General features: G+C 37.1%; 1 protein-coding gene across 1 annotated transcript in view; it reads right to left on the minus strand.

Annotated features, from left to right (window-relative positions):
- PRKAR2A (protein kinase cAMP-dependent type II regulatory subunit alpha) overlaps positions 1-16215 on the minus strand; it is a 67573-nt gene that overhangs the window by 40051 nt on the left and 11307 nt on the right. Inside the window, exon 2 of the mRNA XM_075053527.1 lies at positions 1682-1717. Within this exon, the coding sequence (XP_074909628.1) occupies positions 1682-1717 (36 nt within the window). The remainder of the gene's footprint in view (positions 1-1681; positions 1718-16215) is intronic.

Consider the following 16215-nt stretch of genomic DNA (forward strand, 5'->3'; position numbering starts at 1 on the left):
GGAAAAAGGGGGGTTTTTAAATTGTGAAAAGTATTTAACACACAGTAGGAAAATGTACATATTCTATTAATGTTTGTCTCCATGACAATTCTAACATGTACTGTACACTCTGAATTATTCTAGCTCTTCTTGGAGCAGCAGTGTTATTAAGCATCTAAACAGTCCTCCTTAATCCAATTGCGTAAGTCAGCAATTCAATTTTACATTTGCTGTTTAGTTGTTCACATTAACCTTTAGACCCCTTCAATGAAGGAACTGTTTTTTAACTAAGAGTAGCTCAGTACCAATACTACATTTCAGTATTAAAGATTCAAGAAGATTACAACTACCCTCTGATTAAGGGTCAACTTTTTAACTTCAGGAACAATGCAGCCTTTATTTAAATTTAAATCTGAGATGCAGCCACTTCTCATTTGTAAGATTTTACTCCATCAGAAGGTTGCAGGATCGACTAGTTTAGCAGAGAAATGAAAATGTCTTGGGACTCTCCAGATTAAGATACTCTACAATGTATGGCTTCCAATATTTACTATCAAACTCCGTTATTCAAGATACAGTTTTGTCTTGCCTAAATTTCTCATGTAATAACATACCAAAACTACCAGCACAGTCAATTTTTAAGAGTTCTCATTATACTCACAATTACTTATATGTAGTGGCATAAATACACAGTCATACCCTTAATCATACCCAAGCAACTAGCAGTAAAGCAACTGAACTGCATGGGTATAAGGACATTTTGCACATAAAATTAAACATGTATTTATCTCCTTTATATTTATATACCACAAATACCATACTATCAACAATGCCCCACCGTTAACTATCATACCAAAGAACGTGTGAGATCATATACAAAAGTTACAAACTGAGTAGACTTGAACTGAAAACTGGCATTTTTATAAAGACATTTTTCAAACCAGAACCATAATGACTTTCTAGATCAGCTAAATGCTACAATTAAATATTAGAAGAAAAAAAGTAACATATGCAAAGCAATCCACACTGCACCTCAAATGAAAAAAATAATACAATACCTTCTCATCTACACATAACATTTTGTTGACGTGATACTGTTCAAAAATAATTTGTTGGGAATAAAAGCTACTCATTAAAGCATTTAATATTGGTTAAGATAGAAAACAAACAAACAAAAAAGTATAATCTGCATCTCCAGAACAAGTGAACAGACATTTCCAACAACTTTAAATATCAGTTGCACAAGCAAAGGGCTAAAACAAACAGGGGACACTCCCCACCCCCATATTTCTGTATTCTAACCAGAGATAAACTTCTTCACAACATGGAAGATTAGATGTGTTCCAGCAGAAAGAAGCTGCCACTTCTTCAATTCACTACAGAGCAAGCCTTTGCCATAATTATTATGTTGCATAAAAGTTCTGGGAAGTTTTTCTGGACAGAATCATTACTACTGCTGAAGTTGCTTCAATAGTCTGTGATTACCCACAGAACTGTTTTCTAAACTGCTCTCAATGTATTGCCCACTGGTTTCTACAGTGAATTAAGAAACACTTCTCATTATTTCAAATAAAAATACTGGTAGAAGTATGAGAAATAAGGCAGTGATGAAGAGTAAAGTCATTTTTAATGTAATTCCTTTAGTCAAATACAGATTTCAAAACTTTTTCAGAAACATTAAATTCTTAAAAGGAAATCATACCTGATACTCTCCTGTTGTATCGGTTAACAACTGGAGCTGCAAAATAAACAAATCAAAATTACAAATGCTATTTATTATTACCAATTCAAAGTCATCATCTTAAGTAATCATGATATTTTTATGACACAAATCCCATACAAATCTCTTTTTTAAAAAAAGCTTCAATATAAAGCTTTCATCCACTTACTTGCCAGCCAATAAGTCTTTACGCAATGTTAAAACTTGATATTCCAAAAGGTCATTACATGCTAAGGTGGAAGGTAAGCAGTTTTGGGGTTTTTTTACCCAATTCTGAAAAACATATACCTGTACAGAGGTTACCCAATCTTAAGCTATCATCAATTCCCAGACCACTTTACTTAGCATTATTACAAAACATTCAAGCACTTTAAGTTAGCTATACCTACTTAATACAGATCAAAAGCTGATGGAACTTCATAGCTTAACTATTCTACACTCCTACACAAGCCATGTAACTGTTCAGGCAGTGCTCCCATACTAACTCGTCATCTATCCTTGACCAAGGCTATCTTCCATAAGGGCACACATTTAAATTTTGAGATGGAGGATCCACTGTTTCATTGCTGCTTTGTTCATGCTGTTAGGTGGTATTTGAACTTTATCTCTAATTTGGGATGAACTTCCTGACACTCACTATTCACATTCATTTCGACATTAAGCCAACCTTTAGTATTCTTTCCCCCTTTCACTGTAACCAAGTTACTGTCTTTGTGAGTTGCTGCAGTCTCAACACAAAAAGCAATCAACCTGTAAAACTTGACCCAGAACACCACCAAAACACCATGTTCCTCTTCACCACTAATAACCGAAGTAATTTTATTCTGAATGCTCCATGCTTTCCCGTTCCTCTCCCCCTCAACTGATAATTACATTTTTTCCCTGATACAACCAGTGACCTTTCTATTCCATTCTTTAAACATTTAGGAATCAGATGAGCCTTTATACCACATTAAGGCATGTGCATCACAGAGCCAGATTTATTAAACACATGGTACCAAAACCTTAGTAATCCCATAATTTCTTACAAATTAGAAACTTTTGAGTATCTCAGCACCATCAGAAGATGAAGAACAATGCTTTCCTAAGCAAATACACAAGAACTCAGGTTCTTCTGAACATGTTTACAACCACCGTGTCTGTATTAAAACACATAGCTAATACCAGGGGAAAAAAAAGAATATCAGAGTTATTACTGTGTATTCTTTTGTAATGATAAAGGAAATCAGAATAAAGAAGAGGTTGGGGGGGAAAATAATCAGGCTAAATCCATAGTTTTCAGCCAAATCTATCAACAAGGAGGCAATGCTCAGCTTAACAAGAAGCTAAGAATTAAAAGCAAGATTATTTTCTATTTTGCAATTTAGATCAATACCTAAACTTCTATAACACAGCATAATCCTTAGAAAAATAACATTGACACAGTGTTTCATACATCAAGCTTGAAGAGGTTCAAAACCACTGAATGATAAACCTAGGAATTCAAGAAACTTTATTTTCAAATCTTTAAGCACTTTTTGACAGTAGCAACCCTTCCTGCAAATAAGGGCAGCATGTATTTCACTTGTCAAAGGACACCATGGATGCAAGAAGTTTATATCACCTTAAGGGGAGACAGGCATTTGGAACAGAGATCCGTTCTGGTTTATTAAACAAACTCATACAACTCTCTGAACTGAAAATGTTCGTACATTTTGCCCTGTTTTTAACTTTTTCACATGGGCCTGCCTGTGGCCAGCAGTGGTGACAGAATACTGCTCTAGACATTAATCTACCCTGCAACAGTACATTCATTCTTATCTCTAGCTTATTGAGCTGGTTTAACTGAGCAACTACTCAAAGTTGGCAACTCACTACTTTCTTAACTAGAGACACAGACAGATGCCTACGAGTTCTAAGATACTGAAGAACAACAGGACCAAAACCAAGTAGTTCAGTTCCTGCTACAAAGTGATTTATTACAAGAGAAATACTAAATTCAAAACATAATTTTATAAGTTTGCAGTAAAAGCACCTCATCTAGGTCATTACAGTTTCAATTAAATGTTTAACTACTCTCATATATGGATTCAGATACTTCTAATCAACACCATAAGTAAATACATGATTTTATTTCAGGAAGTGAACCATGCAGACTTTCTTCTCCACCTTTCGACTACTACACCCATTTCTTACTCCTGTTTAAGAGTAACATTTTAACATCTTTGAACAGAATTAATATACTACAGGAAACTCTGGCATACTTTGGGTACCATAGAAAAAAAATCCACATTTCAAAGACTATGTCTTCTTTTAAAATCCTGGTTATTTTATCCCATAGCAGGGTTCAGTGTCATCAAAACAGCATCATGTTTTCCACAGTGTTAAAAATGAGAAAAACATAACCTTTTAAGGACAGTTAAGACAGCACTATTATTCTGCCTCCACAAAGCTTTTAAGATTAAAATGATAGTTTGCTTTCCTTACACCAGTGACAGTTTTAACACGTACAAAATTTCAGGTTCACTTTTATATGTTGTCAGAAGATGACTATTTTTATGCTAAAGAGGTAAAATCTGACATTTCTTACTGCAGAAGATAAGCATTTTCTTTTGTTCTGGCTTACCAATGAAAAGCTCTCCTTGTTTATGACTATTTTCAGTATTGCACAGACAGTATATCCACTCCTATGGCATCCTTGTGTTTTGTCATTTGAAGTACACAGAGAAAAGCCTGGCATCAAGGACAGCTGAGAGAACAACTCCTGAAGGTCCCACATACACCTAGATTAGTCTGTGGACAGATTCCAAAAAATTAGATGGGGCGGAAGGGAATAATACATTTACGGTTAACCCAGCCTATTTCCTAGACTGAACACTAAAGGGCATCTAATTTAAAGCAAGAGATGGATACACTAATAGTAACCTCTTACACCAGCACAGCCATTAGAGCACACCTCTGCCTACACTGTAACAGGAATACACTGAATCCAGCACACCAACCTGGTACCACTCAGTAGAGCTGGTATCTTCAACAATAAAAAGAAATTGCTGCTTTGAAACAGGACACAATTCTTTTTTTTTTTTGTACCTACATTTAGAATTTCCCTCCTGCACACCAATGAGCCATGTCTCAGGTCAGTTATACATTAATTGCAGAAATTATAATGAAATTAAAATATTTTGCTGCAAGATGATTGCATTGCAAACTCTCCATTATGTCAAAACCTCAGATGCAGCAACATTCACGTTCAAAATGTCTCATACCTTTGGCACAGTCCCTGCTTTTACTTGGCTTATGGGAGCCAAGACCCAGTAATTGGGTAAACACAACAAAAACTGAGGTATACTAAACCATTGTACCAGAAGAGATCAAAACAGCTCAATTTCCTCCCTGGCAGCCAAAGGCAAGTGACACCAGCAGTGGAAAGGCAGACCAAGCTGTGCATTCCACAGTTTTGCCAGAACTGACTCAGGACAGCAATCCTACTCCATTGTTCAAGAAAAGTCAGAAACGTCTGCTGAACATGTGTGTATTCTCCATACCATCCTGAGGCACAGACTGCATTAAGCACTAGATAGGAACGCTTAACAGGGGCTGTTTCAGATTGAAAAAATTACAGGTTTCTGGCTGTAGGATTCTTTTTTATTTACAATTGCAGTTTCTAGAACCAGTCTGTTCTCTAGTTTAAATCCAATACTTATTAAATAAGTAGTTATCAGCTTTATGTTAGTATCACTTAAACTCACTCATCATTCTCTTTTTCCTGCATGGGGGGAAAAAAGAGTTAAAAAATAAAAAAACAAAATAGTGGGCATTCATTCAAAAATATATATATATATATATGAATCCCACATACATATCATAAACACTCAAAGAAGAAACAATGCTATAAAGGTGCTCAGCTTCCCAATTTCAAAAATATTTTACAATATCTTCAATCAGCTAACTATGCAAAAATTAGTCACGTACATAGTCACTAATAAGACTGCACAACCCTTCTTCCTCAAAGTAGAGGTATGTCATTCCATTTATTTAATAAAAATTATTTTAATCATTTGCAATAAATCAGTATTGTACATTCCATTAGTTAAATTCACAAGTATACCTTACATCAAACAGCACTACTGCCATGCAGCTATACTACCACTTGTTAGTGGCTCCATTCAATTTGGTTTTCTCACTTGAAAAATTAGGGATATAAATTTCAGAAACAGAGACTGGTATGCGATAATGCTGGGAACCACTGACTTCAAACAGATATTTTTTTTTTAAATACAGATTTTGTTATTATTTTTTAAATACTTTCCAAAAGTGAAAAAAACAGAAATTTCTCCAATATTCTTCAGTTTGCTTTGGCACTGTGATTTTCTTTGAAATATCTGATGCTGGATTTTAGCTTACCATGCTTGACTTACAAGAGTTCTGACTCAGCCCCATAGGTAAAAAAGTATAGAAAAGAAAAAGGACACAGATATTACCTTTTTTTTACCCCTGCTTTCAAAACCAAACCAACAATTAAAGTATTTAAGCCAAACAAGTGACAGTGAAATTGCTCTCCAACTTTACAAATTAGAACTAAAAGAATGCTTTTCCTACAGTGCGTGGGATCCTTTCTTTGTCAGTGTACTGAAAAGTGACTGGCAAAAAACACTAGCAAGCTTTTTAAATGTTACACTACTACCATAATAGTGTAAATTATTTCTCTATACTTCTCATAAGCATTGTACAGTTACAGAGGATGCTAAAGCTTGAAATGAACAGAAAAATTACAACAAACATTCTCCCAGCTATTGCTATTCTCTTGTTACACATACTAAGAACATTGAATTCTTACAGAAAGGATAAATAAAACTCAAAAGATCAGTTCAGGGTCACAGGAAAAAATTCATGGACAAACGAAGAACTGGCATTCCAGGCATGAGCTTAGAGTACTAGATGTTACCACTCTGTACTGGATACCTTGAAAACTTTATTTCTCTTCCTCAACAAGGACTCTGCTTTTTACTAGCACCTGTGAACACTTCCTAATTACAATTGGGGGGAAAAAATCCCCACGTGCTGATTGTTTCTGATACTGGATGCAATTTATAGCAGCAGACTAAGTTAAGCTATCATGCACACAAAAATTCAATACAGATCTTTTGTTTAACACTCTAATCAACTCAACAATTTTTTGAAGGTTTCCTGATGAAAGAAGGAGCAAAGTTTGTAATAGGTTGCATAAATTCCATAGTATAGTACTCGGAGATCGTAGAGCACAGGCTTTATTAAAGCAAATGAGCAGAAATCAGTGATTTCCAGAGTACTTTCCCATCAAATCACAGCACAAAATCATCCTACGTGAACAGAAACAAAAAGAGAAACAGAATGTAAACTGCTCTTACTTAACAAGTCAATTAAGATTATCCAAACAACATGTGAGTTGACACTATAAACTATTAAAGCTGAAATACCAGAGGCAGAGCAGAGTATAAATCTGAAGCGTGACTGTCTCTATGGAATGTTATATTAAGTTACGATAAGGAAGTGCTAGACTACAGCTGTCAAACTGTTTTTCTACACACCATGTTAATGGACTTATATGAATATGAACCATCACAACTGTGAGAATTTAAAAGATTCAAGTATCAACTTTTTAGGATTTCTAGTAATTAAAAAGTAATGCTATAGCAGAAGCAAGACTTTCATCATCAGATACGCAATCATACTTTAATAAATTCAAATCTGAACTTGTTTTTCAGCCAGTAAAATAATGGGGTTCCCTGTGACTGTTACCAATATAATAGTTATGTATCCATGATTTCCTTCAGGGTGTCCCTGCTGGACAGTAGCAAATTCCACTTACCCCTTCCACATCTCTGCTTGATCAGGTGGGGAGCATGAGTGGGGCTACAAACTACTACAGTTTTTTGAGACACAGTTCTAGAACCCAACAGTCCACATGTCAATGTTTCTTTCAGAAAAGCAAAACAGACAGAAATAGCCAAGAATTTACTGGTGCCAAGGTTTTTTTTCCTTCTATTCCCACCCGCCCAGAAGAGGATGGAAACTCAGAACCTGGTTAGAGTCAGGCAGGAGAGATTCTGAAGGTGTCAACTGAAGCATGCCAGACATTCGGAGAAAGACAAAAAGGTCAGGGAACACTAGAGAGGAAGCGAGTTCTTTAAGAGAATGAACAGGGGGAGCATGGAACATTAAAAAAAAAAAAAAAAAAAAAAAAGAGGCAGAAGAATGGAAACCATGGTCCAGGATTGCCTGTGTACACACACTTTACTTTTCTGTGAGAGACTTTTACATCTATTAAGTTGTAATTTTTGTTATTGTTTTCCATTATTATTAAACACTGTTTTCCTCTCTGCTACAGGAGAAGTAATGGAGGCATAGATACCTTTTCATTCCCAATATTTAAAAATAGCTCTCATCAGTATGAAGAGATAATAAATTATTAAAAAAAAAAGTAGCAAAACATCCTGGTCTCCAATTCAATTGATTTTTTTAGTTTGGATTTAAAAGTTACTGACACAAAATGGAAAAATGCTTTCAGGAGGCCCTGATCCTTGCTTTCAGAGTTTTTTAGAACCCCTCTGATAGAAAGAATGTAATAAATACTTCTGAAGGAAAAACTTGAGTCAACAAGCAAGGCATCTATGTCAGTTTAAAGAAGATGTTTTACGAAGTTATTAAAGCTGCTGTGCTATTTTGGGTTAGCTTTTTTTAAACAAACAAGAAAAATTAATATGCAGTCTGGAATGGACAGACTTTAAATGGCTGATAAATTCAAGAAAGTCATACATCTTTACTTGAGTCTCTGAAAGAAATTTGGGTGAACCTCTGGTTATAAAATCTTAGTCAAGAACTGCTATTAAAGAGTTTTGTTTGTTTTGAATTAAAGGTATTTTAGAAAAATGTGTCACTACTTCAATATTCTCATTTCACAACTGAATTTGAACAGTCATGCATGGTACTATTGTGATTATGTTTCTCAGCAGATATTAATTCAATACCAAAAAAGACCACGACCCTGTTATGCAATGAACCCCGGTCTCAGAATTCAGGAGTTAATACAGCCTGACTGAAGCCTAAGTACAGGAGAATGAATACCTATCAACCAGCACTCAGTATTATCTGACATTGCAATGGCATGACCCACACAGCCCTCTCCTATTTCTTGCTGACATGTTTCAGACTTCTAGCCAAACACAGCACTTTTTTCTGCATTGATTTTTTATGAGAGTAATCTATATTATGAAGATCAAAGAGATAGCAATAAGGCATGCACTTGCTTTACAGACATGAAATTAGACAAATTCCCAGTGCTAAGGTACAACCCTCAGCTGAAAGGACACATTTCACAGTGATTAAAGATACAACCGTATGTTGATACTACAATGGAGATTGTCAGGTACTGAAATGAAAGACTTGGGAATTTTTTCAAGGGTCATGAAGACAAAATTATACATTGCACAGAAAAGGAAAGATGCTGCAAAGAACTAGGAGAGTTGAGAAGCAACTAACAACTCTTCTAAATACTGTCAGAAGAGGCAAGACACTGGAGGGTACAGCAAGGGAAGATAATAAGGGAAATTTGCTTGTGCTTTAGAAGCAAGTTTAAAGAGGAAGACATTTCAGAAATAGGGAAGCAAACGAGCAAAAAAATTTTTAAGAGCCAGAATGACATTAGGCTTACAAACCCAACATTAAGCAGATGATAAAAAGTAAAGATCCTGAACATATTTGGAAGTGACTTTCATAGGGATTCTCTGACAAAGAAAAAGCCAGAAAGGGTCAAAGATGAGTATGAGACTCCAGAGTAACCAAGGAGAAATAACTGCAAGTTTCCTTGAAAAAAATGGTTCATACAGGACAAGATAGTTGCATCTTACCTAGGGAACCATGAGGCATTTCCCATCAGTAAGAAACATGGGCAACGCGTCCTTATGTCTAGGTGCAATGGCAAAGGAAGGACAGCCTCTTCCTTTTCCAAGTCTCTTGACTCTTCCCTTGTATCTTACCAGTACTGCTTTCAATCTTCACTTCTTTATTTACCAGACTCCCGTCCCACCAGAAATCACAGCTATTGGGGGGTGTATGTGGGAGTGTGTGCGTGCACGTGCAGATTAATATTTCAGGGTATTTAAGATCTTTTAAATGTAATGAACACAAATTTTGTCTAAAATATTTTAGGTAGAAACTTCAGAAGTGCTGTTTAAAGCAATGTTTGACTGACAAATACAGTTCTTTTAAAGCAACGCTTTCACATTTCAACTGATTTTTTACTATGTCTTTGATTTCTAGGACACTGAGAAGACTTAACTTCACATCTTCGTATCTTTTAGAACATCAAACCCTAAAGATTTTTGGCCACATTTTTATCCTTTGATTGATTATAAGGTGCAGAGTCATTGCTTTATGTTACAAATTAACAACACTTAAATGTCTTTTGGCTTATTTGGAAAGCTGAGTTTCACCAAACACACTCGGAAATCCTGGAGATAATTCCTAAATGAGTCACAAAAAATGTCATTTAACTGTGTTTAGTAAGGTACTCCATTTTTATTATTTCCAACTGCACCTCTTGCATAAATCTCTTTCCACAGATTAACAAATTGTGTAAGGTGAACACAATGTGAATAAAGCTAAAACAAACAAACAACCCCCTACATAAACCTGTGACAATCTTTTATACTTTTCACTATTATTAAATTGGCATTCTATCACAGCACAGAGCCACTGCTAAGTATAAGCCTAAGGTATGTAGGTCACTGCCCCAAAGAGCATAGTCTCAGTCACTCCTCCTGACCTGCCAGTGAAATCAGCCAAAATGACTTGGTTTTCCATTTTCAGAAGCCTAATTAGAAGTCCCACTATCATCCTGAACAACTGAATAGATTAAACATTATTATGAAAACTTTAGTGAGAGCAACAACCCACCAAAGGCCTCTCATGACAGGTAAGTCAGATTCATGAGGCAATTTCTCCACTCCTCCCTAAGGGAAATGGCACCCACACCTGTGGTCTGGGACAGCATCATCAAGACCAGCTTGTATGAGGTCCAGACACCGCTCTTCCTCACTCTGACAGTACCCAGTCACTGCTGTCCTCTCCCAAACCCCATGGGCAATTCTGCTCTCAGTTTCACTGTGGTCTAGATTTTAAAGAGACTCCTATCAAGTGAGTATTATCCTCAGGAACAGCACACAGATGCTCTGAAAGTATGCATCTATCACTTAAGTAAGTAACCTTGCTCAAGCCAGGAGCCTCTTCTTTACAGCTAGGCCAGTAACTTTGAGAGGAACATTAGCCAGGTAATATAACTACAATAGCCAAACATAATCCAAACGTAGATCTGGGGGAAAATCTTCATTGAAGTAATATGAGTGAAGGAGGAAATGCTATCACTGGCACTGCCTTTAGTGTTTACACAGCCTCAGGTATAAGCTATTGTAAAATTAAGTATGAAAAGGGTAGGAGACAAGCATGTCACAGCTATGGTAATAACACTAGCAAGTTAAACACTGTACTGGATTTACATACTTCGCACCTCCTGTCACTGCCTTTTCTATAACCTCTTCCCCCTGTACACAACAGCTCAAGCTCTCTTCTCACACACATGCATTCCGCCTGAGAGGATAAGACAACTGCAGCAGCAAAGAGGAAAGTTACAATTCCCACTCACATAGAAACCCTTCTACTTTCCGTTTCAATACCACACTTACCCTGTTATTTCCAAGACTTAATATATTCCTACCAAGGCTTTACTCTGTATCTCAAGGACCGCCATAGAAGCATGGTAAATACTTAAGTAAGTAATCCACACACTTTCACAGCTGGATTGTTGCTGTTTTCTGACCACTAGCTTCAGGTTTGCAACACACTACATTGCAGTGCACCACTGATGTTCTTGTCACCCTCTTCATTTTCCAGTTTTATACTACCCCTCCTGTCCAAGATGAACTTTTCCTAATATACTTCACACAACATCTTCAAAACCCAGTTAAACACACACACACCCCTATATATACTTTTACACAGCCTTTCTCAATTAACAACTCCTCAAATAACTCATAGACATCCTACATTTCAACTATTACCTGTTGCCTCATATCTGTCCTTTAGGCAGAGGCGTATTTGAAGGCACAGCAAATGTTGCATGCATTCCTAATATTTTTCTAGGTACATTTCGCATTTAAGACCACTTCAATAAGGCATAATGCTGTATTTTTATTTGGGTGCATAATTAAGAGTTGATTTCCTCCTATATGTAAAGAAAGATGATGATACACAGACATTCTTGTGGTTTAGCAATGAAAAACAAAGAAAAAAAGAATAATTTTGACTGCCTCCCAGTTTCCACCAGAAACCCAAGCTTAATTTTACATTCACTGCATTGTATTTTAAAGAGATTCCATCTGCTCTGTCTGTAGTACACATTAATATTCAGAAGACATCTGCAGTGTGCAGACCAAGCTTTTAATTGGAATCATGTCACAGCTACCATCACACAACACTGAATGTAAATGTTGGCTATCTGCACTTGGCAGCTGCTTGGCAGGCTTAATATAAAGTCCTACTGAGACTGATAGTGTCTTTAAATAATGCAGTATCAGGACATAAAAGGTATCTTGAAAAATCAAATATTTGCTATCATGAAACAGTTCTACAATGCTATCCATACCTAATATAGTTTACTAGCACCTTAAACTACTTACAAGCAAAATAGTTTATATTCAGCCATAATTTTCAAAGGGAGCCCACAGACTGATAGCACTAAACACATCTTTCATTACGATATTTAAGCAAATCTAACTTGTACACAAAAGAGGGCAAAGAAAACTGAACTTCAGTGCAACTGAAATTGTGTAGTGAAGCTCAAAGCATCTATAAAAATCTAAAACTCAAACATTGCTAGGCATGTAAGAGCACCTGAATAAAAGAATTCAATTAACGGGTATGCTCAGTGATTTAAGACACTTTCCTATGTCAGATTAATTATTCTAGAATGAACAATATAGTTACCTTTTTTTAAGAAAAAAAAACGACGCTGAGTTAATAGCATCATCATTTGCTTCAAATCTTTGCCAAACCATGGTAACATAAAATTAGTTTCACAATCATGTACATATTTTCAGCTTGTACTCTTCTGTAAGTTTCTGACAAATGGGGCAGTGATCAGCAATCTATATAAGCAAAAGTGTATGTGTGTGTATATATATACACATACAAAGTTATCTGTCCAATAGAAGCAGTTAGTTGTTACACCAACAAACTGATCTTATACATGTTCCAAGGTATTTAAATCTTTCCAGTAGATAAAAGGGACATAGGAACCCTAAGAACAGCAACACTTGCTTTTCATGAAATACACATTTTCTTGGGGAATTTGTCTCCCACTATCTTTGCCACAGTATCATAACAAACACTTTTTCACAAATCTAATGAAACTTCAATACCATAGCTCGTTAAGATATTGATATGTTGCCACAAAAATAATGACACAAGTAGAGGCAACATCAGAACAGAAAGTCATCACGATCCAACTCCTCTAACTCTAGTGCCCTTCTCCAATAGACTAATTGGCTTAACGGATACTGCTTAGCTTCAGTATAGCTTCCAACATAAATAAGTGAATTACACAGAAGGGGAATATGTAATTGTTTGTGCTCAAGGCATACACACATGGTCAGTCTCAAGCCTGTACTTGCACATCCACCACCATTTTAGAACATATTATGGTGGAAGGGTAACACAGAAAAAAATCAGAGGACAGAGCAAGGTTTCAGTCCCAAACCTGAGCACACAATGAGCCGAATGATAACCACTGATTGTAGCAGTATTTCCAATCTGTTTCAAAGGAAAGGAAAAAGGGCTCGTCTTAGCTTTTTCATCAGTGATATACAGCTGGTCTGCTCAAGTTTGCATTAGAACAGAAAGGAATAATTAACGTGGGCAGTTACGGACAAGATGCAGTATAAGAAGCTTTTCCTTTTGCCTCTTAGCTATTTACGGTCTCAGATAAAACAGATTGGAGTCAGTCTCACAGTCAGGTACTGTATCTCATGTGACAGACAGTAAGCAACAACTATAACTGAACTAGTTCTACAAAAGAGAGCAATTTAGAAGAAAAATATGGAAGAGAAGATTTGAAGCTCAGCAGAAACAACCGGCAACACTGACAAGGCGTGGTGTTTTATATACCCAGCATGGATGTTAGACAGCTATACTTGTCAGGTCAACCTGAGCTCAGGACTGTATAATTAAAAGATACCTAGGTAGGATTTAAGAATAGCATCCCACAGCTAAAACAGGAGACACATAAAAACCCATAGTGCTTTGGTCAGGTCACTTCTAATTTCATTACCAATTCGTACTGTCATTACTGATTTGAATGATGAAACATAGCATGTTTTTATGTAAAACAAAGCTGAAATGGGTTGTGCTGTCATCTGATTTGATCTGTATAAAAGAGCAAAAGGAATTTCAATTAGGAACACCAGCATCAAGCGTCACTTCAAGCTGATTCAGAGCCTAATCTCACACATCCACATTTAAATCAGGGCGTAGGTACACTTGTGTATGCTAGGCAAGACATGCTAGTTTCATGGTATCCGGGGCTGCATTAGCAGCAGTGTTGCCAGGTTGAGGGCAATGGTCCTTCCCTTCTACTCAGCCCTGGTAAGGCCACACCTGGAGGAGTATTGTGTCAGTTCCAGGCTCCCCAGTACAAGAGAGACATGGACATACTGGAGACAGTCCAGCAAAAGGGCCACAAAGATGATGAAGGGACTGGAGCATCTCTTGTATGAGGACAGGCTGAAAGAGCTGAGACTGCTAGCCTAGAGAAGATAAGGCTCAGGGGAGCTCTTATTAATACCTGAAGGGAAGGTGCAAAGACAATGGAGCCAGGCTCTTTTCAGTGGTGCCCAGTGACAGGACAAGAGGCAACGGGCACAAACTGAAACACAGGAGGGTCCATCCAAACATGATGAAACACTTTCTTCCTGTGAGGGTGACCAAGCACTGGCGCAGGTTGCCCAAGAAGTTCTGGAGTCTACATCCCTCAGAATACTTAAAAGCCATCTGGACATAGTCCTGGGCAACCACTCTAGGCAGCCCTGCTTAACCAGGGAGGTTGGACAAGATGACCTCCAGAGGTCCCTTCCAACCTCAACCATCCTGTGGTTCCATAAAGATACTCTAACAGCTCATTAAAACTCATACTTTGCTTCCAGTTTAAGTTCCAATAGCAAGAAATCAAATAGAAGTAAACCTCATATGCAGATAGATGCATAAAGGGACCCTCTAGTTTCAGATATCCTTTTTCCAGGTAGGTGACTATAAATTTTGACAGAGCCACCGTGTAGGTTTTGGGCTGTTGGTGTTTAATTTGTTTGGCTGGTTTTTTTAAAGGAGGAAGGGGAGAAAGGGAGGAAGAGAAGAGGCTGAGAAATAGCCTGGGCTTCTACAATTTCTTACCAGGGGCACATTCTCCGTATTTGCAAACAGAGCACTTTCTTGGGCATTTTAAAAAATTTTCAGTGATGACCCTGCTGCAACATACTAAACAAGTTCTTATTCTATTAATGCCACATAAAAGCCAACAAGCATCCACATCCCAGACAACCTCAACATACGTATCAGCCCTCTTAGCCGATGTCACAAAAGGCATCTATTATCAGTTGATCATCTATGATGACCTCCGCATCCTTCCCCACGTCACTGTTTTCTAGGATTTAGCACACTATCCCATATACGTAATCACCACTGAAGACTCACTCTTGCCTAAAGAGTTTGAGAATGACCTTTCTCAAACCAGTCTTTCTCAAAAGATCAACAATTTGAAGAGCTGGCTCAATTCTCCTTGAAGTCTGATTTTGACAGGTTTTTTTATTAGGTGCTTAAAAAAGACTGAAGATGTGTTGCTGATTTGTGAAATAAAAAAAGTGTATTCAAAGAACTAGCATCCCCATACGTGGTACGTTCAAAAAAATACATTTGGAGAAAAAAATTGTATCATGCATCATATCACTTTTTTTAATAACCAAAGCCAGAAAACCATGGTCAGTTGTTTATAAAAAGTTCTAGATATACTTGCAACAGAATTTATTGGTTTCCCAGTTGAAAAAAAAAAGCAAACCAAAAACAAACACACAAAAAAACCCACACCAACCCACAACTTGTCTCCTATATACAGGTTTATCTACAGTAGTGATAGAAGAGATGCACAGGATTTACATGATTTTTATCCTGTAATGGTAGCTTCGGAATCACAGTGCTGGACACCAGGTTTTGTGCCTTGCTTCCCCTCTAGGGTGCAGGATCCTCTGTATGAGCACAACTGACTCTACAATTCATGTTAATTTTCTTGCCTGGTGCTTTACTAGGGAGACAACAAAACATGAATTGCATCCAGCCCTTCCGCACCACTGCAGCAGGTAGCACAGCCTCAGCTCTGAGGGGGGATGACAGCCAGTGGACTGAGGGGTGGCACAAAGTGATGAGATTGAAGGTACAGAAGAGTATCATGGATTCTACAG

Source organism: Buteo buteo, chromosome 21 (genome assembly GCF_964188355.1).
Source record: "Buteo buteo chromosome 21, bButBut1.hap1.1, whole genome shotgun sequence".
In the NCBI taxonomy this organism is placed as follows: Eukaryota; Metazoa; Chordata; class Aves; order Accipitriformes; family Accipitridae; genus Buteo; species Buteo buteo.